The 27,155-nt window shown below is 39.7% G+C and overlaps 3 protein-coding genes across 5 annotated transcripts in view; 1 reads left to right on the forward strand and 2 right to left on the reverse strand.

Moving 5' to 3' along the window:
* The first annotated feature begins 322 nt into the window (after positions 1–322).
* On the forward strand, positions 323–12,204 carry pold1 (polymerase (DNA directed), delta 1, catalytic subunit). The gene is made up of 27 exons (XM_037791328.1): positions 323–478; positions 1,891–2,079; positions 2,598–2,711; positions 2,846–2,986; positions 3,154–3,279; positions 3,515–3,683; positions 4,211–4,325; positions 4,467–4,596; positions 4,734–4,900; positions 5,024–5,128; positions 5,293–5,433; positions 5,549–5,659; positions 6,092–6,283; positions 6,367–6,455; positions 6,573–6,689; positions 7,156–7,269; positions 7,533–7,680; positions 8,386–8,481; positions 8,706–8,843; positions 9,540–9,715; positions 10,054–10,206; positions 10,315–10,417; positions 10,539–10,671; positions 11,094–11,207; positions 11,356–11,408; positions 11,727–11,824; positions 11,919–12,204. The coding sequence occupies exons 2-27, from the start codon at positions 1,893–1,895 to the stop codon at positions 12,004–12,006; spliced, it is 3,318 nt and encodes a 1,105-aa protein (XP_037647256.1). The 5' UTR covers positions 323–478; positions 1,891–1,892; the 3' UTR covers positions 12,007–12,204.
* Positions 8,021–27,155, reverse strand: part of slc17a7a (solute carrier family 17 member 7a) — a 38,224-nt gene continuing 19,089 nt past the window's right edge. Inside the window, exons 13-14 of one of the 2 annotated variants that reach the window (XR_005209773.1) lie at positions 26,725–27,113; positions 8,021–8,035 (exon numbers count right to left, since the gene is read on the reverse strand). Coding sequence is in view for 1 of the 2 variants with exons in the window: in XM_037791330.1 (XP_037647258.1) it covers positions 26,806–27,113 (308 nt within the window). In the remaining variant the exon portion in view is untranslated. Of the gene's footprint in view, positions 8,036–26,263; positions 27,114–27,155 lie in introns of those variants that run through there. The other variant, XM_037791330.1, reaches the window with a different exon arrangement.
* zgc:55558 lies at positions 12,516–22,019 on the reverse strand. Of its 2 annotated transcripts, none has more exons than XM_037791333.1 (5): positions 22,012–22,019; positions 18,395–18,507; positions 15,941–16,119; positions 15,087–15,246; positions 12,516–14,909 (listed from the first exon to the last, which is right to left on the reverse strand). In XM_037791333.1, exons 2-5 carry the CDS (start codon positions 18,503–18,505, stop codon positions 14,796–14,798), a joined length of 564 nt encoding a protein of 187 aa, XP_037647261.1. In that variant the 5' UTR covers positions 18,506–18,507; positions 22,012–22,019; the 3' UTR covers positions 12,516–14,795. The 2 variants fall into 2 exon arrangements, with proteins under 2 accessions (XP_037647261.1, XP_037647259.1); XM_037791331.1 differs by lacking the exon at positions 22,012–22,019 and adding an exon at positions 19,642–19,988.

Below are 27,155 nucleotides of genomic sequence, written 5' to 3' on the forward strand. Positions count from 1 at the left end.
GGAATTAATAAAGGTTCATCTTATCTTATCTTTTTTATATATTTACTCCATTTGTACCCACTGCAGCTTTAAATAAAATAAAAAATTACAAAAATGGGGTTTAGTTTGGGCAAATTGTTTTTCTTGTATATAATTAATACAAAAACAAAATAAAATTCAAATATGTTTTCCTGTTCAGCAGGTTTTCCCTCCCTCTCTGCTGCGTACTCTCTGACGTCATTTTGCCGCGAACACACGGTCTTCCTCATCTACAGCAGGGTAGAGACAAAACCGTGTTCTACTTCCGCTCTGCTTCCTCTTCATTACAGTTGAGCTTCCGCTTTTGGTAGTGTCGTCACTGTCCAATCCTTAGCTGTGTTGCCTAGTAACAAAACGGAAGTTATCCGCAGCTTTCGGCGGTGAAAGCACAGAAATTGAAGAAGAGCGCGGGAGAGCTTTTGTCAACCAGGGGGCTGTTGTCAAGAAGTAACTCTGAGAGGTATTTATAACTACTTTAGAAAAAGCACCAGGTAGTTGGTAGTTGTCTTGATTAGTGCTGTGTGTTGGTATGATCCGCTTTGGCTTGAGACTGTTGTGTGTTTACAGTAGTGTTGCTAGCTGTGCTGCTGTAGCTCCCTAACAACAGATAACAACCTCTCTACTAGTAAAATAACTCCACATAAAGGTTATATACTGACGTTAATATGTGTTATGTGTGACAGAGAAATGTTAAATATGAAAGTACAGCATTAACACGTGGTTAAGTTATCGACATTATCCATGAATAGCAGCAGCTTTGGGAAGACACATGTAATGTTAGCTAACTTAGTGAAGCTAGTTGTCATGCGGACTGTGTAATGTGTTGTGTGAAGTTAGGAGGAGTACAGCAGCAACAGTCATGCTAGTTTAAGACTAATGGGCTACATTATGTGCAGAAGGATGTCACTTATTTGTTGGTGCTTATTACCAACTACATGACATCCAGTTCATCCTGTTTGACATTAAGCATCTATCAGGTGTCATTTGTTGTTAATTAACATCCTCTCTTCAGTGTCCATGCAACCTCTTATTCTGTTTATGGAGACCCTTTCTGTATTTTGTTGTACTGTATTGTATAGTACAGTACAACATTTTCATCACTGTACTTCTTTGACCTGTTATCCACAGTCCATCCAAGCCCACCACAGCCTACACAGTTTTCAAATCATATGCACTACATGCCAAATACACCCTGACACAGTACAAGGGATATAAACACAAGCATGGTACAATTATAGCTTCTTTTCTGTTCTGTCTATACTTTCACATGTATAGTAAAGTCTTGGTTGTCTTGTCTATCAAAATGTTAGCTTTGTTTGTCCTCCCCAGTTATAACTACATGGACTAGATGCACTTTATTTGTTGTATTTTACCATGCACTTTAACCTGACTGCAATTGCACTTTGTACTGCATTTTTTTATAATATTGCACAGGACGACTGATTATACTATTTATTATGTTTTTAATTATTTATCATAATCATTCTTTTATATTGTTTTAGATTGCCTACTTACTTTTACTGTCCTTTATGACAGTTTGCACATACGACACTGGTCACTAACCTCATTGCTGTCTTTATACAGTACACTGTAATTATAGACTGTCTTTTAATGCATCTTGTATGTAATGGGGGGTTGCAAACTCAATTTCGTTGTACCTGTACAATGACAATAAAGGAAATCTAATAGGTGGTAATACGCTCTTAAAGTAGTACAGTAGGAATTTTGTTGTTTTGATTCTGTTAACTATTTGTTTACTACTATCTTTAATATTGCTATGCTATCATCAGTGCCTGCTTGACAGAGTTAAGCAATTTCTTTCTCTGTAATCATCTTCCCTAACGTGTCTTCTGCCTTCAATGTTTCTTACAGGTATGGATTATAAAAGACGCAATGGTGGCCCTCATGTGGGTGGTGCGTCCCAGGCCAAACGGGGTAAAACAGCTGATGAATGGGAGGACAGTCCGTCGCAGTTTGAGGAGGAATTGTCCATGTTTGAGGAAGCAGAGAGGGAGGCAGAGGAGATGGAGGGGCAGGCAGGCCATGATGTTATTCCCGTAGGTGAGTGTTGCACAGAAACGCACACAATCATAGGTGGCGGAAGTAAAATGGTTTTCCTGGTATAGGAAAAGGTTATTGAGTTATGTAAATGACCAGCAGATCTGTATCAAAACTGTTTAACTGTTGACCATTGAGAAGTCAATATGTCACATACTGATGCTTGTAATTTTCTTAAAACATGCACAAATACACACATCTGCAGAACTTAGCTACCCGCAGATTATTAGTCACGTTTATTTTACAGTTTGATTTTTCTCATTTCAGGTAAGTAATTTGTGTGGCTGGTAGCTCTAACAAATCATTCTGAATGGTTAAATTAGTAATCCATTTATGCCTTAAGTAAATTAAGCATGCCTAGATTGGCTAACAATAAGTGGCAACTGTGGAACTAGGTAACTGCAGGAAATTGTGGTTCAATTTCGGACCATACTTAAACAGTTCTTGGCTATAACCATTGAGATAAGAATCATGAATAATGCACCTTGGTTTTACTTCTGTCTTACCATTTGTTTCTTCAGGTGACCTCTTCTCAGCGGACCTTAACCCTCGTTGGCGGCGGCCTCATGCCCCTTCACTGAACCCATCATGTGACACTTTGGTGTTTCAGCAGATTGATCTTGACTATTATTTAGGTAATTATCAAAGATTACTTAAGCGTTATCTTGGTTCTTTGTTGTTTGGATCTAAATGTAGGACTTATCCACCTGCTCAAATGCCGTTGCTGTATGTGAGAAGAAATGACATCTCCCACTTTTGTGTTATGCAGGGGGAACGGTGGCTGGCATGCCGGGTCAGTCACAGGGAAAAGTCCCGATCATTCGAATGTTCGGGGTAACAGACAGTGGCAACAGTGTGTGTTGCCACATCCATGGTTTTGCACCTTACTTCTACGTTCCTGCACCAAGTGGTGAGTACTTGTCATTAAACTTGTCAATACATTAGATATGTGCATGCAAAGACTTTGTATTTTTAGGACACATTTTCTCAGTGCACTAGTTTTGAATTCTCTCAGGGACATGCCACTTTTCTTACTAATCTTATAATGTTTCCCTCTTTCTGCTTCCTTTTGAAAAGGGTTCAAATCTGATTACCTGGGTGAATTTAAAAGAGAGTTGAACTCTGTTGTCCTGAAGGACATGCGATCCAACAAGGACAACATCTCTGTCACAGTGTTGGCTGTGGACATCACCCGCAAAGAGAGTGAGTACAAGTGATCTGCAAATGTTCATGTGCATTTGCAAATCACTAAATATAAGTATGTAAAGGAATTATTTAACACTTACACAAGTATGTTCTTTGATCAAATTATTGTGAAACCGAGTAGGCTGATCCTAGTTACAAAACATTTGATAATAAATGTACTTGCAAAGTGATGTAGTTAAGTGACTATGCTTTCATCATGATTATTGAAGATAAACTTTTCTTTTTCCTGCAGACATGTATGGTTACCACGGGAAACGCAGTATGGATTTTTTGCGGATAACCATGGCGATGCCTCGTCTCATCGCCCCAGCAAAGAGACTGCTGGAGCTGGGCTTCAAGTTTGGACATTTTCCCATCCAGGGTTACCAATCCTATGAGGCCAACATAGATTTTGAGATAAGGTGTGTTTGTGCTGTATAAAAACAGTGAAGGTGATAACTTGACAGTCTGATGGAAGCACTGAGCTTCTTTTTACAAAGTATTTTGTGAATGGATCATTTTCATACAATGCAGACAGGGTTAGCTTTACCATCAACATCATGCAATAGTGTGGAATTTGAAAATGTCAGGATTAATTTATACATTTTTATTAAGTTATAAATGGTGTTTGCACTGACTGTGGTGTTCTAAAGCTAAACAGGCTGTTCACAGCTTTAGTCTTCTGAGTAATTTCGCAGCCATATTCTTATACTGTTGGGTGATTATATATTATTTGTCTGCTTACATGTACATATGCAGGGGCACCATTGAAATCTCGTAAGTTTTAGTCTTTTAGTCAAATGCGTCTCCAGGTCCCGAAGATGTCAGGGTAACTTGTTGCAGCTAAAGATTTTAGTTTTTGTAAATGGCTTTCTCACAAAACAACTGAAGAGTAAAAGCAATACTAAAGCTGTATTTTGCAGCTTAACGTGCCTCTCTGTGTTGTCAGGTTTATGGTGGACAGTAATGTGGTGGGATGCTGTTGGATTGAACTTCCCAAAAGCAAGTACAGAGTGCGTGAAGAGAAGAGCACGGGGGAAACAGATTCCCGGTACCCAGGCAAGGTAGGTCTAGTTCACACCTGTCGGAAGAACAAATGGCTGTGACGTTACAGCGTTTGACTTCCCTCTGAGTGCCTTCATATAAAATTTGTTCTTTTACCAACAGTGTTCATGAACTGTCTCCCCCTGTTTTTTGTCCTTTAGGTGTCCTTGTGTCAGTATGAGGTGGATGTGGGATGGACAGATTTCATAAGTCACCCTGCAGAGGAAGACTGGCAGAGGATTGCTCCGCTCAGGGTGCTCAGCTTTGACATCGAGTGTGCTGGAAGAAAAGGTGTGTTTCTTTCTTTCTTTCTCTCTGGGGTTCTTATTAGACAGCGTACAAACTATTACCCCTAACATACTTTTTGTCCATATTTGTTGAAAAGCAAATGCGGAGTGTGACTCTGGTGTCCACTCTTTTCTTTCCAGGAATCTTCCCAGAAGCAGACAAAGACCCTGTGATTCAGATTGCGTCTATGGTGCAGCGGCAGGGTGAGACGGAGCCTTTCATTCGCACCGTGTTCACTCTCCAGAACTGTGCCAGCATCGTGGGTTCTCAGATAGTGTGCTTTTCACAGGAGAAACAGCTGCTGCAGGTATACACACTGGCTTCAGTAGGACACTGAAAAACATAAATATTCTGACATGTTTTCCTCGTTCTAATGTTTTGCTGATCATCTATCACATCATTGTGTTTCTGTTTACGTCTCTGTGAGCAGAGCTGGGCGGAGTTTTTGAGGACCGTGGACCCAGACATCATCACTGGATACAACATCCAAAACTTTGATTTTCCCTACTTGCTCAACAGGGCAGCTACTTTAAAGGTTAAATGGAGCCACATTTGACTACTACTTTCATGCATTACTAATACCTAAAATCACAAGATTAAGAGTAATGCACATAAACACTTAAGCACTGCCTCCGGAAGAATGTTTGGAGTAAGACATTCCTGTTTTTTCTCAATGAAACATGTTTCTTTTGTGTTCAGGTGAATCTCTTTCCCTACCTCGGCCGAGTGCGAGGCATAAAGTCAGTCTTGCGAGACCTAAACTTTCAGAGCAAGCAGATGGGCCGCAGAGAGAACAAGATCATTAACATGGAGGGACGCGTTCAGTTTGATCTACTGCAGGTCAGCTTCAACTGCAGCAACAGCAATCCTTACTTTAACAATATTTAAGTTACTACGCAGTTAGTATGCGGTGCATTGGGTACTGCACACAGTCTAATTGGTGTGTTTCTCTCAGATTCTCCTCAGGGACTATAAACTGCGCTCGTACACACTGAACGCTGTGAGTTTCCACTTCCTGCAAGAACAGAAAGAGGATGTGCAGCACTCCATCATCACTGATCTGCAGGTAAAGCACAAACCAGTGACCTTGTTGTATCTGGAAGAGAGCTCAACGGATTCAAATGGCATCATTAATCAATATTTAAATGTAGGGCTGTCCTCGACCAAAGAAATTCTTAGTCGACCAAGACTCGTATGATTTTGTTGACTGATCGATTAGTTGATTTAAATCGACACATCTGTAAAACTGAGTTTCTCCACAAAGAATCACACAAAAGCACCACTTTGAATCTTGTGTTTACAAGAGATGTGCTCATAAGTTGCTTGGAAATAAGTAATACACTAAAGAAATCTTAGTCGACTAAGACCAACGATTAATCAACTAAGAGGGGGCAGTCCTATTTAAATGTATTGATAACATTTCTGAAAGGGAATCACACATCTAAGTTGTTGCTGTTTTTTCCCCATCTATCTTTTTCCCTTTTTTCCTCCATCACAGAATGGCAACGAGCAGACACGTCGTCGGTTGGCGGTCTACTGCCTGAAAGACGCCTACCTCCCACTGCGCTTGCTGCAGAAGCTGATGTGTGTGATTAACTACATGGAGATGGCCAGAGTGACGGGCGTGCCTCTCACCTACCTGCTCTCGAGAGGACAGCAGATCAAAGTCGTCTCTCAGCTGCTGCGACAGGTAACAAACACATGGGACAGATACTTATGCATATGCACAGATTTAAGGAGGGAAACTTTAAGTGTCTGTCTGTACATGTTTAGGCCATGAAACAGGACCTGGTCATGCCTGTTGTTAAGACAGAAGGAGGAGAAGACTACACTGGAGCGACTGTCATTGAGCCAGAGAAAGGGTATGTACATCTGCTGTTTGTGTGAGTGTATGACTCCTCTCTGCTCCTGGTGTTTATGGTTTTGGTACACGCAAGCTTCTCGTATACCTTTCCTTCACCCCCTTCTACTCTGTGTAGGTATTACAGCGTTCCTATTGCCACCCTGGATTTTTCCTCCTTGTATCCGTCCATCATGATGGCTCACAATCTGTGCTACACCACCCTGCTGCAGAAAGGCTCAACAGAAAGAGAGAGGTGAGCAGTTGTTTTTATGTGTCCACAAGAAATTAGCTTTTGTTTTGTCAGTCTGATAGTTTCCACTTGGACAAGTGAAACAAATCTAGTTAAGTTTAAGTTTATTTAAGTTGTTAAATTTTTAACCTCCTTCACAAAAAGCTAGTATGACATGGTTGGTACCAATGGACTCTTTAGGTTTTCTAGTTTCATATCATGCCAGGATCTTCACACTAGCTTTAAACCTGAGCCTAAATCGCAAGTTGCGTTAATGCATTAAAGAACTTAGTTGCGTTAAAACAAATTTGCGTTATCGTGTTAACTTTGACAGTCCTACACATCGACAAAATGACGGGACACTTATTTCATTTATTGATTCGTTCTGAATCACTGACTCAGTGACTAATTAACAATGTAAAACACTTAAATGTTTTTTGTCTAGTATCAACATAATGAGCTAATGTCTGAAGTGGTTGTATGTATTCAGCCTCTCACCAGATGACTTCATCAAGACTCCAACTGGTGATATGTTTGTGAAGAGCTCTGTGAGGAAAGGACTTCTGCCTGAGATCCTGGAGAACCTGCTGTCTGCCAGGAAGAGGTTTGAATTATTCAAATAAATCACAAAATCAAACTGACCTGAACTACAGTGAAAGCTAGTTAGCAACCCAGTACACTGTTTCAGTCACCCTGAACCTTACAATTTAACTTGCTGCTAAGCCTGTTAACATTTTGATCCTCTGATTCACAACTAGTTTTTAATGTGTTTCCTCTTGCTGTGATAATGCAGAATTACTCTGGAAAAAATGTGTGTACCAGTCAGACATTGTTTCCTTCTTAGCATATCCCACTGTCTGTCCACAGGGCCAAAACGGAGCTAAAGAAGGAGACTGATCCTTTCAAGAGGCAGGTGCTGGACGGTCGACAGTTGGCCCTCAAAATCAGCGCAAACTCCGTCTATGGCTTCACAGGTGCTCAGGTGGGCAAGCTGCCCTGCCTGGAGATCTCACAGGTGAGCACTTGACTACGGGTCTCCTGCTGGTGTTAAAGTCCAACTGAATTTACATTGCATTTGTTTGTCTGGAACATTATGCATATCTGCTCTGTAAGTCACATGCCCTGTGTTCGCCTTTGAGTGGTAACGTCAGTCTGCAGGCTAGATATCTAACATTTAACAGCATGTAAACAAACCTGCAAATGTCACTCCGGTCTGGTTAGATGCTGGTGTGGTCCTTACTCTTCAATACCACTAACAACATGCTGTCCCTTAACATATCAAATGTTTACATTTCTGGCCAAACAGAACTGTTTTTCTAAATGAAGTTGTCCCAATTTGACTTGTGGTGTGTGACGCGTCACTCTTCCCACTGTTCTGCACAGATGTGAAGTCAGAGCACAGACGGTAAACGACAAAGATGTAGAGCAAAGATTAGTACTCAGATAGAAACCACAGAACAGGTGGAAATCACAAAGATCTACTGTAAGTGTCTTGTGGGAGGTTGACCTACTTGGTTACACTCTCACGGAGAACTGAGAAGACAACTACTGCCTTCTACATGAGCTGATTTGGAGTAAAATATTTTTCTAAGGCGTTGAAAGTCCTGGCCTGTAAAGTGTCTGATGATAGTTTTTCCCCAGAACCAATAAAAGCTTAATCCAACACCGCAGACCATTTAGTGATAAACGTATTTAAAACTTTCCTTTTTTTCTCATCTAGAGCGTCACAGGTTTTGGAAGACAGATGATCGAAAAAACCAAACAGTTGGTGGAGTCCAAGTTCACCATTGCCAATGGTTACCAAGGTGATGCCAAGGTGAGGAATACATGTAGCTGCGCCCCACAGATACTGACCCAAACCCCTCTTTTTTTTTTTTTTTACTGGTTAACCATTTATGAGTCAACATATTAACTTTATTTATATCAAGAAATACTGTTAGGGAGTTTTGAGCTGACTCAAGGTATGGGAGCTACTTTCTGATGTCTTCAATGGACCCCCTTTGTGTGCATGCTGTTTGAATTTTATTTTTTATTTTAAAGGTAATTTATGGGGACACGGATTCCGTCATGGTTAAGCTTGGAGTTGCCACAGTGAGGGAGGCCATGGATATCGGGACGGAGGCAGCAGAGTGGATATCGTCCCATTTCACACCGCCCATCAAACTGGAGTTTGAAAAGGTACCGTTTCTGTCCACATGATTTATCAAAGCATTAGTCCCAGTAATTTCATTATCTGTGAAAGTTGTTGATTGAGCACTTCTACGTCTTTAGGCGTTTTCATAAGTCCTAAGAACCCCTGCTTTTTATTGTGTCCGCACCGCAAGAACTTTGAACGATCGCAGTTCTTAAAAACGCCGTTTTTAGGGACTTTTTTAGCTCCTATTTCAGAGTAGGTACTTTGAAGCAAGTGTACGGTGATTGGTGAACACCGGCAACCACAATTTTTAAAAGCCTGTTAGCTGTGTGAACAGACAACACAAAACATAGACAACAGCTCGTAATGAAATAAATGAAATAAATGAAAGAAAACACGGACAAAGGGGCCGACAGTGAAGGCCAGAAGTTAACTCGTTCATGAGCACACACCCACTAAGCCAAGAAACGAGTGAGAGGCGCTGCTCAGTGAGCTAACGCAGTAGCACAAAGCACACCCACTGAGTCGATTCAAACTGAAATTGCAAAAGTTAATTGTTTTGTTAATTTTTGTTTTTTAAGGTATGTATTTCTCGGGGGAGCTCCCCAGAACTGCCATTTCTGAAAACACCTTTTGAGAATCAGCCAACTGTTTCAAAATGACAAAAGAGCCAGGATTTGGGACCCCAGAGTTGGAGCGTCCTCTCAGCTAATGAGAGCTTATATTTGTCACTTCCACAGGTGTACTACCCGTACCTGTTGATCAACAAGAAGCGCTACGCAGGCCTCTATTTCTCCGGCAGTGCAGACACACATGAAAAGATGGATTGTAAAGGCATTGAGACTGTCCGCAGAGACAACTGCCCTCTGGTGGCTAACCTTATCAACACCTGTCTGCAGAAAATCCTCATGGACAGGTACACACACGCGCACACACGCACACACGCACACACATTCTGTACATAATGCATTATCAATTCATTTTGTCAGAAGTTCTTTGCTGATTTCATTCATTTTCATGTCGTCTTTAATTTTGTTAGTACACACAGAATAAAACTCAATAACTGATCATGTAATGTAAAATTATAACAGGAAATCCTTAACTTTTCAAACTTCATGATCCTGCCACTATTTTGTTGGATTTTTGGCGTCCAAAAAAAGATCTAAACTTATATTCAGATGCTGAATCTTAACCACAGTACGAGCTGTTAAGTCATTATGAAAGTAATCACAATCTCATGTGATGTTTCATCAGGGATCCCCAGGGTGCCGTGGCTCACGCTAAAGAAGTGATCTCAGACCTGCTGTGCAACCGCATCGACATCAGCCAGCTTGTCATCACCAAGGAGCTAACGCGCACCGCCCAGGAGTACGCTGGCAAACAGGCACACGTGGAGCTGGCTCAGAGGTCTGTGACCACACACACTGAGACGACTCACTTCAAATAATACTCCAAGGGTTATTATTTGTGTGTGTGATATGGGTGAACTGACCCATTAATATTAATATTTTACAGGATGAGGAAGAGAGATGCCGGCAGCGCCCCGAACCTGGGAGACCGAGTTCCATACGTCATCATCAAGGCTGCAAAGGGAGTAGCAGCATACATGAAGTCAGAGGTGCATAGCGTCATCTTTCATTGTCTAAATTATATGATTTCATTTGTGCATCTCCCCCCCTTTTCTTATATTACATGCTTAATCCTGATAATCATACTGATTCTTCCACGTGTTCCTGTAGGACCCGATCTTTGTGCTGGAGAACAACATTCCCATCGACACACAACACTACCTGGAGCACCAGCTGTCCAAGCCCCTGATGCGAATATTTGAGCCCATCCTGGGAGAGACGAAGGCAGAGAACGTCCTGCTCAGTAAATCTACAATCACACACACATCATAGTCTTGTTATTACAATTTAGGCAATTAGCTGATACTTGTTTCGTTCATCCTCGATGATTTATTTGCGTGTTAGTGAAATTATCTCACTTTTTAGGTATCATTTTAAGATACCACTTTGGGCATTTGTCATTATTCTTGACATTTTAAAGTTTAACTTTATGAAATTAATTGTTTTTCTAATTTATAAATCGATCGTGTGCAGAAATCTAATGGGAAAAATGTAACATTATAGCATATAACAACTAAAGCGAGTGTCAAAGCTGCACAGTACATTATGAAATACTCTTGAGTCCCAAAAGAAAGAACATAGATGTGCTGGTTAAATAAATGACGCTTAGCATGTGTTGTGTGCTTTAAAACTTAACGTTGCTATTGTTTCTCTGGTTTCTTTCAGAGGGCGACCACACACGCTGTAAGACTGTGTTGACCTCGAAGATCGGGGGCCTCATGGCATTTGCGCAGAGGAGGAGCACCTGTATCGGTTGCAAAGCTGTGCTCAAGACGGACGGTGTGTGTGTGTGTGTGCGCTCAGAATTTGAAGATGGTTTTTTTTTCTACTTTGTTATCCACTTAATGAGGTTAGGTGTCACTTTTTGCGGTGGGAGCGGTGTTGAAGAGCTTTATAAGTGTGACATCTAAATTGTGTGTCATTGCAGCGGCTGTGTGTGATTTCTGTAAGAAGAAGGAGTCTGAACTCTACCAAAAAGAGGTAGGCAAGATGCCAGATGACTCCATACTTTGATATATTTGTTGGTTTTCGACACTAACAGGGCTAAGTTTTTATTTGATTTAAGTCCCAGCTCTGACTATGTTTGAAGAAAAGCTTTAATGTCTTATTGTAATCAGTGGTTGTCTAGTGTTAAACATATTGCCCTCTGGTGGCTCCTCAGAGCTCAGGGAATTCATTAACGGGAAATTGTTTTTGATGTATTAATGTAAGGATTAAGGGTTTAATATCTGAAAACAAACATAACTTTTCCCTCGTCATGTCCGTTGAGTTTCTAACATTTAGGTTTGTTAATTACAGATCTTTCACGTGAGTACACTGGAGGAGCGTTTCTCTCGCTTGTGGACTCAGTGTCAGCGTTGTCAGGGCTCCCTCCATGAGGACGTGCTCTGTACCAGGTACATGTGTGCACATATTTTATTATAACTGTGTGTTTACTGCAGAATTATGGCTGAGCACACAGTAATACTGTCCCTCTTGACTCCTCTACAGTCGAGATTGTCCCATCTTTTACATGAGGAAGAAGGTTCAGAAAGATTTGGATGACCAGAGCAAGCTGGTGGATCGTTTTGGATGGTGAGAGAGGCACACACACTCATTCCTTATATGCCTCATTTCAGATGACCAAGGACTCTTATCGTCTCACTGTATTTTTCTTCTATGTCTTTTGGTGCTTGTAAAAATGCATATATATTGCACTATTTCTATGTTTTTCTAATATGAATAAAATGTCAATAAATAGTATCATTTTCTAAAATAAAATCAAAAAAGCAATCGATTCCTTTTTGGCCTGTCGTGTATGATCATTACTCAATAAACGATCACTGCAGAAATAGGAAGTTGCGAAATTTACATCCAGGATGTTGAACCACTCTGCTGTTAAACACACCAGACAGTAAATGTACATGTCCTGTATGTGAAGAGGTTTACCGTGTATGAAACTGTACATTCCCCAATCTTAATTTGACAAATTTAACTTTTTCTGAAATGAAGAGGAACTTCATTGTCGTCCTCTTCAGCGTTATTGTCTCAGTCAAACCTCATAAACTATATCCCTTCCAAACAAGGGGGGGGAAACTGGATGCAGAGTTTGTTATTCTTTCTTGAAAGATGACATCTTTATTATCAGTAGTTACAAATCAGATCTGGCGTTACTGCAGCACATTCTCAACATAGTTTGTGTGTTTTAGAAAAGTTCTTGCATCTCTTTTTGGAAACACATTTAACTTCTTGAAAGCCACTTACTAGTAAAGATCCACCTTGGATAAACAGAACAGACAAGATGTAAAAGCTGAAGACATTTACTTGTTCATTACAGCAGAGTGCATTAAAGATTTTACATAGCTGTCAGTGAGAGACTTGTTAAAACTTTTCAACATATTTCAACAGTGGAACTACACTGAGTCCAGATAACCAGACAGGCATTTGGAAGCTACCGGTTTAACACCATAGCGAAGTAGGAACCCTTCACTTCTGTTAGCAGGAAGCAACCAAAGTTAGTTCATTGAACGTTGATATAATTTTAGTAAATATGTGGAAAGCAGTTTGTAAATGCAGACGTTTTTAAATTGGGGAACGCTGTTTATAATGCTACAAAAATATAAATTCAACCCACTACATTTAGGGTGACAGTAATTATCAAAAACGACAAACACTGCTATAAAAAAAATTGGCGTCTTATTGAATATCCTTATCATCAAGCATGATGAGATAACATGACTGTCGCTGTGTCTGAGCTCTGGAGATTTCCTGGTGAGTTAACGACTGGTTTCAGCATCAGTATGGTTTAAATGTTGTATGTAGTACCACAAAACCACCAACAACACTGTGACTGATAAACTGCATTAAAAGTGGACTTTGGAATACAGTGTGACTGTGTGGAACAAACAGCAGGGCTGACACTTCAAACAGTAAGTTAATGATGGAGTGAAATGATGGAAACGGGCATCAGATCTCAACCAATCATTTGACACAGCTCTCAGTCTGTTATTCCTCAGTTCCTGATAAGACACTATATTCCTGAGTAAACTTTTTAAATGGCACTAACTAATCATAAATTCTACAACAAACAACTAACAGGAAATTAATAAAGTGCACCTAGGAGACTAGAACACAATTGAGGCTTTGTTACTGTCGTGATCCTATCTTGCTATAGCATTTTCATTTATATATGATCTGTGTGAGAGAAATTAATAAAATAGATATTGCTGTTGTGTTTCAAGCCCCAGATGACACACTAACCTATGAAAAAACACGAGGGAGACAGACGTTTCCAAACTTTGAAAAAGTTTCAACCAATCATCTTGAAGTCAAATGTTTTCACAGTGAACAGTGTTCTAGTCGGTATGACACTGTTTCCATGTTATTTGTGGGACTTTGTGAAGTCAGATGTGTACCGACTAAAAGACCTCCCTAAAGAATTTGTTGAGTCTAAGAATAACTTTGGGAGATTTGGATTGAATGCGTCACCCGATGGGACAGTGCAAACTGCAGTGACGCACCACCGTGAACCTCCTGACCCTTAAATAGTCAACTGGAGCTGAACAGTTTGTAAAAGAGAATTATCTTTACAGACAAATTCAATCTTTCTACCACGGATTCAAATTCAGTTTGCACAAATGCTGACCGTGAAGGTAGGGTTGGTAAGTTTTTTAGAAACATTTTTGTTATATTAGTGGAAATCCTCATTACATAACGACAGGAATCAATAAATCAAATGCTCTGGAAAAAAAAAAAGAAAATCGCAGGACTGTAATAAACCCGTCCAAACATCAGTCTTCCTCAAGCTGCTTGACAGCTGTGAGTACTAACAGAAGCCATGTTCGCCGCTCACGTTCATAATGATAATTGTGGGGGAGTGGCATAGGAGGAAGACTTGAAGTGACAGACTGTCAGTGTTGCCGACTTTCTCACTAGATTCAGGGACTTTTGGAGCTAGTGCTGCTAGCTACTTTCATTGGAAAAGAGTTGGCAACACTGGGCTGGGTTATTCGGTTGGATCATTTTTAAAATCTAGTGTACTGGTTTCTCAAGAACACCGATCCTACTTTTAACCAAAAAGAAGAAAAAAAAAACTCATCTAAAAACTGCAGTTTCTAGTTGTTTGGTCACCCAACAAAAACAAAAAAACTCCAACTGAATTCACAGCGTTAAACTGACACTGTACATCTTGTGGTGACATACTGTCAGTGGAAACTGCGACAGCAGTAAAAATGGACTTTGCCACGTCTGCTTCCCTGTACGGAGCGGTGCTGGAACGTCTCCAACGTGACAGAGGAGCTGCAGTGTGTGAGGGCGAGCGTGAAACAAGTGCTGTAAGGGATGCGCTGGTGTTTGTGTGTGTTAGTGTGTGTGTGTGTGTGTGGTTTGCTATAGTATTACGCAACGTCTCTGAGTGTTCTTCTTGCTCTTCTTGTTGCTGCGGTTGGTCTCCTTATATTTTCTAATCTCCCGTACTAGCGAATAGAAAGCTTCCTCCACACCCTGCAAGACAGCGACAGAAAAATATTTGTCACACACAAAATGAATATAACATTTTTGTAATGATATGTAATTAATAGTTTTCATTTCAGACATTGATTTGCAGTCTTATTTACTCAAACAAGGCTCATGCATGCATCATTGCAAACCGAATACAGGTGTTACTTCTTTCCTACGTACCTGTCTGGTTTTGGCAGAGGTCTCAACAAACGGTACTCCGTAGCTTCTTGCCAGCTCCCCTGCCTGCCGCGACTCCACAGTGCGAGTACTCAGGTCGCTCTTGTTCCCCACCAGCACCATAGGAACGCTGTCACTGTCCTTCACCCTGTTGATTTGCTCTCTGAGGAGGAGACAAATGCAAAAGCACCTACTGAGACCAGCCTACTTTTATCTTTGCTACTCCTAATATTTTCTTCAGTATTAACTTATGTATTTGGATCAGTTAAAAACGTGAACCAGATTCTACTGTACTAATTTCCCCACAGGACTAAAAAATGGCATTGTATAGTATGCCATAAAAAGTCTTGCAGGGTCGCGGGGGCAGCAGGCTTAGCAGGGTATTCTAGATGTCCCGTTTTCCAGCTCTTCCTGGGCGACCTAGCGGCATTCCCAGGCCAGATGAGTTATATAATCTCTCATAAAGAAGTCATAAAACACGTCATAGCATAGTATGTTATAAAAAGTCAGACAACTCATCGCTGAAAAATGCAATTCTTGCAGAAATCTCCAAATGTTTTTGATACCGAATCACAGCATGGCTTTTTCTATGGTGTTCCTCAAGGTCTTGGTGTCTTAATGTGGTATTTTGGAGGGATTATTGATCATTTTTATCAATTCTCGAGTGGTCATAAAGGAAAGTCATAGTATGTCATAAAAAATGACACAAACAGCTATATAACTGACTGTGCCAAGTTATACACACACTATTGAAGAAGACTATTAGTCCTTCTTGGACCGTATTGTTTCAACTTCCAGCTGTGTTTTATTACTGACACTAGTCTTACTAGTCTAAGGCGGTGTGCAGCATCTCGTACCTGTAGAGGTGAACATCCTCAAAGGACTTGATGTTGTTGATGGCGAACACACAGAGGAAGCCCTCCCCTGTCCTCATGTACTGATCCCTCATGGCGCTGTACTCCTCCTGACCTGCAGTGTCCAGGATGTCCAACAGACAAGTCTCTCCATCAATCACCACCTGTTTTCTGTACGAGTCCTGGAACACAGCATTGACATGATCATGCAGGCGGTGCCCAACATCACTGCCAAGAAATCTAACAATGGATTGCATCATGTTCCCATGTTTGTTTTTTTTACAGCCACACTGCTGCATCATGAAGCAACAAGACCTTGTTGAATGGGACATTCTGTGATGAACTTGCAGAAATGTTTTCAACACTGTCTGAAATTAAAGATTTACAACCAACTTGTGGGGATTTTTAGGCAACAATGTGAGGAACAATAAGACATTACTCAGCAGAGTTACCAGTGTTGATTTATATCTGTTAGTGGAAATTATATGAAACTAATGAGGGCTAACAGGAGAGCTGTTTGCTATAACAGGTTTTTACCAAGTTGAAATAAACTTTTAGAGGGTTCTGGCAGTTTTTCACAGGTCAGATGGTGCTGTAGATTTGTGACAGCATGGCCTGGTGTTTGCTATGGCACCACTTTGCATAGTGAGGTTTTATTCAACTGCGTGTATTTGACATATATTGTTACTATTTACTTTGCAGATTAAGATCTTAGATACAAAACATATGACGATCTTACGCGACTCAATGGGTTTCCTCTATCAGCCTGTAGACTACTTTTAATGTGAAGAATGAAGACATTTTTTTACGGGAAAATCCAATAGATGTGACGTCATGCGCGCTCACTAGTGCCTTTACTCTCTTCAGCTCCACTTACAGGGCTAACAGTGTGCAACCATAGCTAACATTTGGTTAGAAATGGAGTCTGCTAATGCCAACAAACAACCAGCCCCCACCACAATTCAGACTCCAACACAATCTCCACGGAAGCACAAAAAGCACAAAGTTATATCTAGTGATGTCAGGGGAAACTAGGATCAACATCTGCCGGGCCTTTAATTCATGGAGGGACATTTGTTTAGTTTTGGGAATCAAAACGGACCACGAGCTGGCAGAATCCCTACTGGACAGGTAAGCTAAAATTATTGCTGAGCATGTGAAATATGTAGTGTTAACGTTAATCAACAAACACGCCAATCACGTTCAGTCTCGTGTGTGTCGCCTCACTGTTTTGACCGATGCTCGCTTGCGTCGAGCAACAGGACGCTGACTGTTGTTGACTTAACGGCCACAGTTGTCACAAGTGATTTCTGATTCCTACATGTAGCCCCTTTAAGTATATTTTGTTGCTCATCAGAGAACACAACTTCTTACATATAAAACATTAAAGGTGCTATTGATAACATTGATAACATTCAGCCACTATATTTCGCATTCACCCTCCCCCGTTCCACTGCATATACCTCACAACAAGTCGTTGCCAGACACTTACTGTCAAACTCAGCCATTTATTATTTTTTTCAACACTAATAAGGCCCAGACACACCAAACCGACAAAGAACTGGCGGCGATGAACGCAGACTGTTGCATCGCCTAATATCACCTTTTTTTTCTCGGCGGACAAGTTCCATTTGAACACACCACAACGATTACAGCCTGACAGCCGGTTAGCACAGACGTTCTGCGCCTGCGTGAGATGAAATAACCCTCCACACCAGCAGGTTGCGCTAGTCTGTATTTGTTATTCAAAAAGGGAAACCGGAAGACCGAGGATTTACAAACCGTTGTTATGATACGTACATGAAACCAAGCGGCGTTTACCAACCATTTTCACACCACTCTCGCTCACCACTTAGCTTCATTCCAGATGGCCATGTTGATGTGAAAATATCCGTACATAGGAGTGATCAGATGAAATGAAGATGAAAAATGAGAAAAACCTTCTGTGTGTGCCCTCTTGACTTTACTTGTTGGCTTGCTTTCCTCACTTCCGTTTCTCTTCTTTTGCACTGATTTTGGTTAAGCTGAACAGTCAATCAGAGCAATTTGTCTCACCAACGAGCTCCACCGCCAATTCAACATGCTAAATCTGCCGAAAAAACCTCCGACATGGGAAGACTAGAGCCGACTGTGCGGGACACATCGCAAAAACTAGGCCGATAGACGCTCACCTGATGGCCTGAAATTGGCCGATGACCGTCAGCTTGGTGTGTCAGGGCCTTAACGGACGACCCAGAGATACCACGTGATCCCAACATTGAGTACTTCTTCCACTACTGAAGGCATAATGTAGGGTTACATCATATCCTGTGTATTGGTTAATGTCCCCATCAGTTTCCACACGAAACTGACCATGTAGTTGGCTCTAGATCAAGTTTTTGGTTTTGTTTTGCTATATAACACTTTACATAGTAAACTTTCTCCAGGACACTGTGTCTATAATGGTTGGTGTCTCACCTCGATGGTTGGATCATATTCATCCACAAAATGGTTCTGGATGAGCTGGATGGTGAGGGCGCTCTTCCCCACACCTCCTGCCCCGACCACCACAAGCTTGTACTCGGTCATGCCTGGAAAGGATTAAAGGTCACATATTGTAAAAAGTGAGATTTTCACGTCTTCTATATTATAAAGCAGGTTTAAGTGCTATATAAATACTGTTAAACTATCAAAATGCTCAATCCATGGAGAAATACACACAGCCCCGTATTCAGAAATTGTGCGTTTGAAACGAGCCGTTAGGATTTCTGTCCATTTGTGATGTCACAAATATACAATATTTAGACCATTACACGGTTTTGAACGTAAAGATTCTAAATGTGGCCCAGTTTATTTCCTGTTGCAGTGTATGTAAATTGTTTCAAAAAAATGACTTGCTCCCGAACACACTTTTCTCTGCTTTATCAGTCAACGTTTCGGTCAACAAGGGCCTTCATCAAGGACCTTCATCAACCTTCATTGATATCCTGATGAAGGTCCTTGTTGACCGAAACGTTGACTGATAAAGCAGAGAAAAGTGTGTGCGGGACCAAGTAATTCTTTTGAAAAGGTACATATTGGAGGGGATCTATTCCCAGCACCACAAACAATTTTGAGAATGTGCATGTTTCCCTCTCCTTGAAGTGTATGTAAATAACATCACCTGAAAGGAAGTAAACATGGACCCAAAGTATTGCCAAGCAATGCAATTCTGTTGCAATTCCATTGAAATGCACTAAAACGGAGCGTTTCAGACAGAGCGTAAATACAGGTATATTCAGGCAGACAGTAAGAGGAAAATAAAGGTTTCTATTGAACATTACAGCATGTAAACATGTTCTAGTAGCAACACAAAATACAAGTATGAACCTGAAAATGAGCCTGATATGGGACCTTTAAGTCCTGTTTTTATTTTATGTTTCATGCTTTTATATATGCCCTTTAATTGTATTTTACTGCACTATGAGTACTTTTACTGCATACACAAGTATGAACCTGAAAATGAGCATATTATGGGACCTTTAAACCAACAGGTAGGAGTGATTAGCCAAGTTATCAAGGTGAACACATGAAACCTCCTCTTCCTCTCTAACACTGACATGACGAAGAGACTGACCCAGATTTAACCATTACTATCCGTTCACGTTACTTGTCTCTTCCTTTAAAGTTACTAAACATATATGAAAGCTGCTGGTAGAAGTGTGACATCTTTAAAACGTGCTTACCTTAATGTAGAGTGTGTAGCAGTCTGTGAAGTGATAGTTTAAGGAGTGGATAAGTGAGATTAGCTTGCTACATAACGTTAGCCTGATTTCCTCATTCACAAACTACTAGTAGACAAACTTCACTTTCTGTCCGCAAACTTCTCTTCTTCACTAGGATTACTTCACTAAATATGAACCACAGCTGCTACTAGTTAAAACTTCATACAGTGAATAAATTAAAAGCCTTTTAAAGCTGTTCTTGTTCCTAGTTAGTTAGTCTCCATTGTGGCTCATTGAAGAGCAGCAGAGCGTCTCTCACGTTAATCCCCGTCGTCAAGCAACCAATGAGACGACGAGGAACGCAGACTGACGTGGTGACGAGCCAATCAGAGTGGAGTTTTTAGCTTTTAAGCCCCGCCTACAACTACCGAATCTGACCAATCACAGAGAGGAGTAAGCCCTATTTTGGGTGTAGCCTCTCTGTGCAAACTTTTTTTTTCTCTCAGATGGTTCTTCTCAACTCCACAGATATCTGTACTGATTCATTTGTATTTATATATTTTATTACAGTGTTGCAATGCCATACAGCTCTGTTCACACTTTTCTGTATTCTAGTAGATTTACATTTTTTTTTTCATTTCACACTTTGGCAATGTAAATGTAATGTTGAATAATAATAATAACAATAATAATAATAATGATAATAATAATAATATATAATATCAGCTATGGACATTACCAGAAAGTTTCACTCAATTTCCCTTTTAAAGTCTTTTCCACAGAGATGCCAAAGTACCCATGTGTATGTACCTGAGTGTTTGTTGTTGAATTAATGTGTTTTCCCCGCTTCGTAGTATTTCACAAGGTAGGTACAGTCATTTTTCATTACAATAGAAAAAGAAACTGTTTTAGGCTACCACCTGCACAACCAGCCACTATGTTATGTCTAGTAATGTCCAACATAGAAGACAATAATTCACACATTGTTGTCAAACAGTGATGGCTCCTCATCACTAACAGTCCTGTGATAACAGTATGGTACACCTTTTCATAGTGGATAACAATTAACTTTGCCTTCAATTTAGAAAGCAAAATATGATTTATGTTTTATTACAGCCACACTCTCAGTCTACAGCTACAAAGGAGGACGGTCTGCAGGACAGATAATAATGCACATAGTGCACTTTCATAGACTAAGCTACTGGAGTTACCCTGCACTATACTCATGTTTAACAGTCTCTTCTGGGTTAGGGTTAGGATGAATAGATGAATAGATGGATGGATGGATGGATAGATAGATAGATAGATAGTAACTTTATTGATCCCGATGGAAATTCAAGTTTCCAGCATCACAGTTCCATAGTGCAAAACACGTTAGTAAAAAGGCAGTAAAAACATTAGTAGTGCAAAGTACAAAGCACAAAACAAAATATACCAGATTTAAAAATACAAGGAGATGAAGAAAACTGTTAAAACTGAATATAGTGCAGGGAAACAGCTGTGATACAGGACTATTAAAAAAGTGAATATAGTGCAGAAGAGACTGTTAAAAATGAGTATAGTGCAGGGTAACAGCTGTGATACAGGACTATTAGAAAAGTGAATATAGTGCAGAAGAGACTGTTAAAAATGAGTATAGTGCAGGGTAACAGCTGTGATACAGGACTATTAAAAAAGTGAATATAGTGCAGAAGAGACTGTTAAAAATGAGTATAGTGCAGGGTAACTCCAGTAGCTTAGTCTATGAAAGTGTACTGTAAGCATTATTATCTGTCCTGCAATTAAACCCCTTTGAATTGAATTGAATTACCTTGTGAACTTCTGCCCTGTATCATGTAATCATTCCAATAAACGACTCTACAATAACTACATTACTATCTGTGTGAATGTTTTACACACCAGGGTTTTATTTTGAATGTTTTTACCGGAAGTGTCAGTATGGCATTGTGTCTTCCTTGTTGTGTTTACATGAGGTATCACAGCTTTTCAGCACATGAAATTTATATAATTAATTTGATTATTATAATTACTATAAAATATTATATCTATAGAATGATGTGGCTTAAAAGACTACCCTCCTTCTACACTTTTAAAGATACTGATATTAAACTGATATTAAAACTCAAAAATTCTAAATTGGCAAAAACTATTAGATTATTTAGACATTCAAATGTATTTCAATTGTTTAACAGAACCCGATTGTTTTTTGTTTTTTGTTTTTATTCATCTTTTCCTTTCCTTACATTTTATATGTTGTATCAATTATTTTATTTTTATATTCTTTTTATACTGTGAAATATTTACTGAATTTTTTTTTGTAGTGAAAAATCTGAACATGTTTATGTAACTGCTGTATTGAACTTTCTAAATAAAGTATAGTTTACATGAGACCTGTGTGTAGAATGAGTCTTCACTGCCCTCCAGTGGTCACAGTACGTAACTACAGTACTACATTTAAATTCGTGGCTAATGCACAGTAATAACCAGTAAATGGTTGTTATTAATAACAATACAGCCAACTGGCTATTACAAATAACCACAGTAATATAATAACATTCATTAGTAATAATAGCAATATTATATTCACTGCCCTCTAGTGATCACAATGAGGTACAACATTACAATTATATTCGTGGCTAATGCACAGACAGCAATCTATATTAATATCAGTGAGGTGAAATCAGTATCATATCAGTGTGATTATTACAAATTATTATTAACAGTAATATTAGTAGTGATAATAACGGTATCATTTAAAATGGCCAGATATAGCTACTCATAGCTACTGTTGTACGGATGACGGAACTGCCAAACTAAAAAAATAAATGAATAAATAAATAAATGACTCATAAATAAGTAAATAAATTAATATGTCATTAAATGTAGCAAATATAATATTAAAAATGAATGTAGTATTAATTAATTGATAAAAATGTGATTAATGTGTCAATTGATATTTCTGTTTTAATTAGCTTCTTTATTTATCTATCTTTGTATTAATTCCCTTATTTATTTACTCTTCTTTTTAATTTGCCCTTTTATTTATTAATGTATTTATTTTTTTATTAATTTTCAAATGTATTTACTTTTGCACTTTTTTTTATATATGCATTTTTAAAAATGTATTTATATTTATTTTTAAAAGTATTTATTTGTTGGAATGTATTTGTACATAATATTTGTTATGTCCGTATATGTCTATAGAGCCGGGAATGAAGACAGAAGTTGATAAGCAGAAGCAGACACCGTTTAGCTGACTATCATAGTCATGCACCCTGACCCCATGATGACACACGTTAAGTGACAGCTCCCTCATGTGCATAATGAGGCAGAAATGCATAAAGAAATGTAAAAAGAAATGTGTAAAGGAATGTTTAAAGAAAAGAATACAGAAATAACTAAGTTTGGGGAAATAAATAAGGGGTGAAATGCAAAGGGGAAAATCGTGCATAAATAAATAAATAAATCCAAATATAAATAAATAATGTAAAAATGAATTCAAATAAATAGGGGAAATATTAAATAGAAGGGGGAAAATGATATAGAAGAGTAAATAAATAAGGGAATTAATACAAAGAAGCAAATCAAAACAGAAATATCAGTTTATGTCACATTTTATCAATTAATTAATGCATCCATTTATTTTGATATTATTTAATGACATGTATATTTATTTGTTGAGTAATTTTTTAATTCATTCATTTATTTTTGTCCGTCTTCCATACTGTTGCTCCGTGTGGTGAATGTGTAAAATAGGCAATTTTTTGGTAACAACAATTCCTTTTTCTTGTTTCCACTGCCTTCAAATGCCCCATAAATAAGTTATTGCAGTTTTGAGAGCAATGTGAGAGCCAGTTTACCTCTACAGATGTTCATACCAGAGTCAAGGCTAACTTGAGTATAAAGAATCATGTGTGCCATCTAGTGGCCACGATGATGAACTGCAGTACTACATAAAATTAGTCAAAACAGTCAATCCTACTTTAGGTAAATTCTTTCAAAATAAAGACCAAACTGCAGCAGTCAGAAATGAACCAACAGCAATTATTCTAAATCTATTATGATGAGATGATTATGGAAATGGCCAAGCTCCTAACTCCCTGGGAAACAGAGCAATATTACAAAAAACAATTTAGAAATTTGTTTAAGAAAATTGCAATAAAATGCAGTTTCTCCTGCTGCTTCTTAAATGAGAGAGAGAGAGAGAGAGAGAGAGAGAGAACAGGCATCATGCCCCACCCTCTGGTCCATCATCCTCACTTCCCCTGTTTGTTTGTGACGTCCATGTTTCCCCCTCACTCTCCCGCTGAGTGCATCTGCTCGGCCATCTAATCTTTGCCTAAAATCACAGAGATAATCCTTCATCCATCTGTCCTGATAGAAAGACAGAGAACTGACATTGCGCTCATGATGTATAAAAAAAAAATCATCACTAATTTAATGCGTCATCATGCTGCAGATACAACCTGATGACATGATTGTGCTGAAATAGTGACATCATCTTAAATTGCTTACATTTTATTATACACAAGGATATCTCACATATACATCTTTTATACATAGAATATTTTCCACATTTTTGCATGTTTATATTTCCTTTTTTTAATTTTTACACTGATTCCCACCACACATTTCATCAAGAAGGAGGAGGACAACATCGGAACGGCCATAAACTGAGACAAAGAGAAACTTGATGAAAAATACACCGATACAACACTTACAAATTAAATTGTTCACAGGAATAATCATTCATGTCTTTGAGACATTTCACTCAAAGCAAAATTTGCCTTAATCGCTTTTCAAAATAATTTATTGACATACCAACACATTTTACTAGGGTTGACCTGAATGCTTCGAAGCTTCGACTGTTTCATGGTAATCAACTTCCAAATCAGTATTCGAATATATATATATATATGTATATATATATATCCCAAAATAGCCCATGAAATAAGGAATAATCCCACATTACAATTATTCATATTCAACATTAATTATTCTTAGTAATTCTCAGATGGATATCGCTGTTTGTTGTGTGTAGAGGTGCGTGTGTGTACAGTAGTGCGGCAGCGACACTGTCCCGAGCACTGAAACGGGGGAGATGGAGACAGAGAGACAGAAGAACACGTGAAGCTTCGAATACCTTAGAATATTTCTCACCGAAGCTTCGAAGCCCCAAATCACAAACCCTCTATACTGAACGTTAAATAGAATTTGATTCTTGATCTGAAAAAGAGCTGTCTGTAAATGTACTTTTAAATAAAATCAAATAAAAACCCTGTGTTGGCATGACCTGTGTGTACACACAGAGGGCAGAAGCTGTGTTTGCACATGTTGTTTCATGTATGTTGGCTCTATCAACTGTATGTGCAGGCGCAAAGAGTTGCACTTGTACAATACGTCAGTTCCTGCCCGTGCCCCTGTATGAGCATGTTAGTGTCCTCTCAGGAGACGCACCTCTGGACTCCCTACGCCAATTACCCAGCTGTCACTGCGCCAAGATGGAGAGAGGGTACTGCTTTTAAAGTGCATGAGAAGAACTGATGTGATTGGCCAAACCTTAACACTTCCTAATCCCACCCTGTCTTCATGGGTGCTTCACAGCCATGTAAATACCAAATAGTGTACCACCACTCCCTCTGCACACGTGCATGAAATTAGCATGTTTGTGTGTGTGTGTTTGTGTGTAAAAGGAAGAGAGGGATGGCGGGGAACTGCACTGCTGTGCTCATTAAAACATGCTCACCGCACAATGTTTCAGCACCTGCACCCAACACAATAACACACTCACACACACACACACACACACATAGACAATCTGAAAAGCTCTGACCCACCAACTCAAACATGACTGAAATTTCGGTACTAAAGACATAGAAACAGCACCAACAGGGAGGAGAAGACAGAGAGCGTCCTGTTAAAATACAGGGAGGAAGACGGAGGGCGAGGCGGCCACAGAGACACAGTAAAAGGCAGAAACGGAGGCAGCACGTGCCGTGATGCCTGGGAACATTATAACTGTCGTTCCTCGCTGGTTACGCAGTGGAACAGTTAAGCAACTATCACACTCTACTTGTCATTCTGGGCCACCTCTCTTTAATGGGAGCGTACACACCAAATGGAAAGTCACAAATGTCAGATGATTACTCATGTGACCCGTAAACCTGGCTGGACGTGACCTAGTTAGGTCAGACCCAGGTGAGATTCAGCTAGACACCACATGCAAGCTCAAACACACACACACCTTTATGCACATTCACGCACATAAAGGGGAAGCTGCTGTAACAAAAGCTTTACAGCTTTAAACACATACTGATACAACACCTAAGCACCTTGTTCCTCTTTGATTGAATAGTTTGAAAGTAGTCGCCACGTGCATGCATACTTTAATGATGCATTGGAAACATAATGTTGCAGTGGCAAAGGACAATTAACTGGATGCATCACCAGCTTCTGGACAAGATTGTCCACAAAGGGCCTTGCTCATAGAAACACATTAGCTTTTAGTTTGTGTATTGATTTTGTTTTATCATATCGTGTGCTCAATATGATTTCTATTAAGGCTGAAAGCCTTGAGAGTAATACAGACTAGAAAGTGAGAGCTATCTACAGTAGTGGCATCACATTTTGATTTTAGTAATACTGAACTGAGGCCCCAAACGTGCTTTCCCAGCTAAAAAAAAAAGTAATGTGTGGCTTACACATAAAAATTTAAATATAACACAATGCCAGTGGCTTGAGAGAGTTGCTGTACACGCAAAAAGCCAACCAACCACGCACACACATACACACACACGAACACTGAATCTCCTCAGTGATGTCGTGGAAACAGAACTCCTGACCAATCACAATGAGCTCAGGAGCAGGAAGGAAGTCTGGGATATATGAGTTCAGTTTTTGCTAATGAATACTGTGTAATGTAATGTGTTTGTGTATATTGACCCCTCTGCATGCACGTGCCCACACAAACACACAAACGCACGCACACTCACACACACACACACACACACACACACTGGAATGAATCAGATGCATACTTTTGATATGTGCAATTGTAAATATTGTACAAAAGCACACAGCAGGTCCATTCAGTATAGCAGTGACTCTCTTACAATCCCTTTCCAAAAACAATCTTTCTCTTTTCTTTATCTTGTTTTGTTTTAAAACTTGTATCACGTAGATCTTCTATGTCAGCTCCCTCTCCTCTTCTCCCCCGTACATGTAAGAGTTGTATCCAGGCGGCTGCACATACTCCTCAGACTTGTCCCAGTCCGACACCCATCCGGGCCCGGCTCCTCCTCCTCCTCCTCCTCCTCCGGTCCCTCCTCCGTTGGAACCAACCGCTGGTTGGCTCATGGCCCCGTACTGCCCGCCTCCGCGGTAGAGCTCCTCTGTTTCATTGGCCAGTTCATCCTCATCGATAATACCGCACTTCTCCTCACTGGTGTCCTCTATGTCGGCCCACGGCTGCTTTTCTCCTGATGCAAAGAGTCCTAGTGGGAACAAAATATGATCAGTGTTTAGACTAGGTCTTC

This window comes from Sebastes umbrosus, chromosome 14, assembly GCF_015220745.1.
Source record: "Sebastes umbrosus isolate fSebUmb1 chromosome 14, fSebUmb1.pri, whole genome shotgun sequence".
NCBI classification, from domain to species: Eukaryota; Metazoa; Chordata; class Actinopteri; order Perciformes; family Sebastidae; genus Sebastes; species Sebastes umbrosus.

Excerpts from the sequence above, each read along its gene's own strand:
- pold1 (XM_037791328.1), top strand. The coding sequence starts at position 1,893 with ATGGATTATAAAAGACGCAATGGTGGCCCTCATGTGGGTGGTGCGTCC. Across the intron at positions 4,597-4,733 it reads CGAGTGTGCTGGAAGAAAAG|GAATCTTCCCAGAAGCAGAC; the intron begins GTGTGTTTCTTT and ends TTTTCTTTCCAG. Across the intron at positions 8,482-8,705 it reads GTTACCAAGGTGATGCCAAG|GTAATTTATGGGGACACGGA; the intron begins GTGAGGAATACA and ends TTTATTTTAAAG.
- zgc:55558 (XM_037791333.1), bottom strand. The coding sequence starts at position 18,505 with ATGACCGAGTACAAGCTTGTGGTGGTCGGGGCAGGAGGTGTGGGGAAG. Across the intron at positions 16,120-18,394 it reads AATATGATCCAACCATCGAG|GACTCGTACAGAAAACAGGT; the intron begins GTGAGACACCAA and ends GCTGTGTTCCAG. Across the intron at positions 15,247-15,940 it reads GAGGATGTTCACCTCTACAG|AGAGCAAATCAACAGGGTGA; the intron begins GTACGAGATGCT and ends TCTCCTCCTCAG.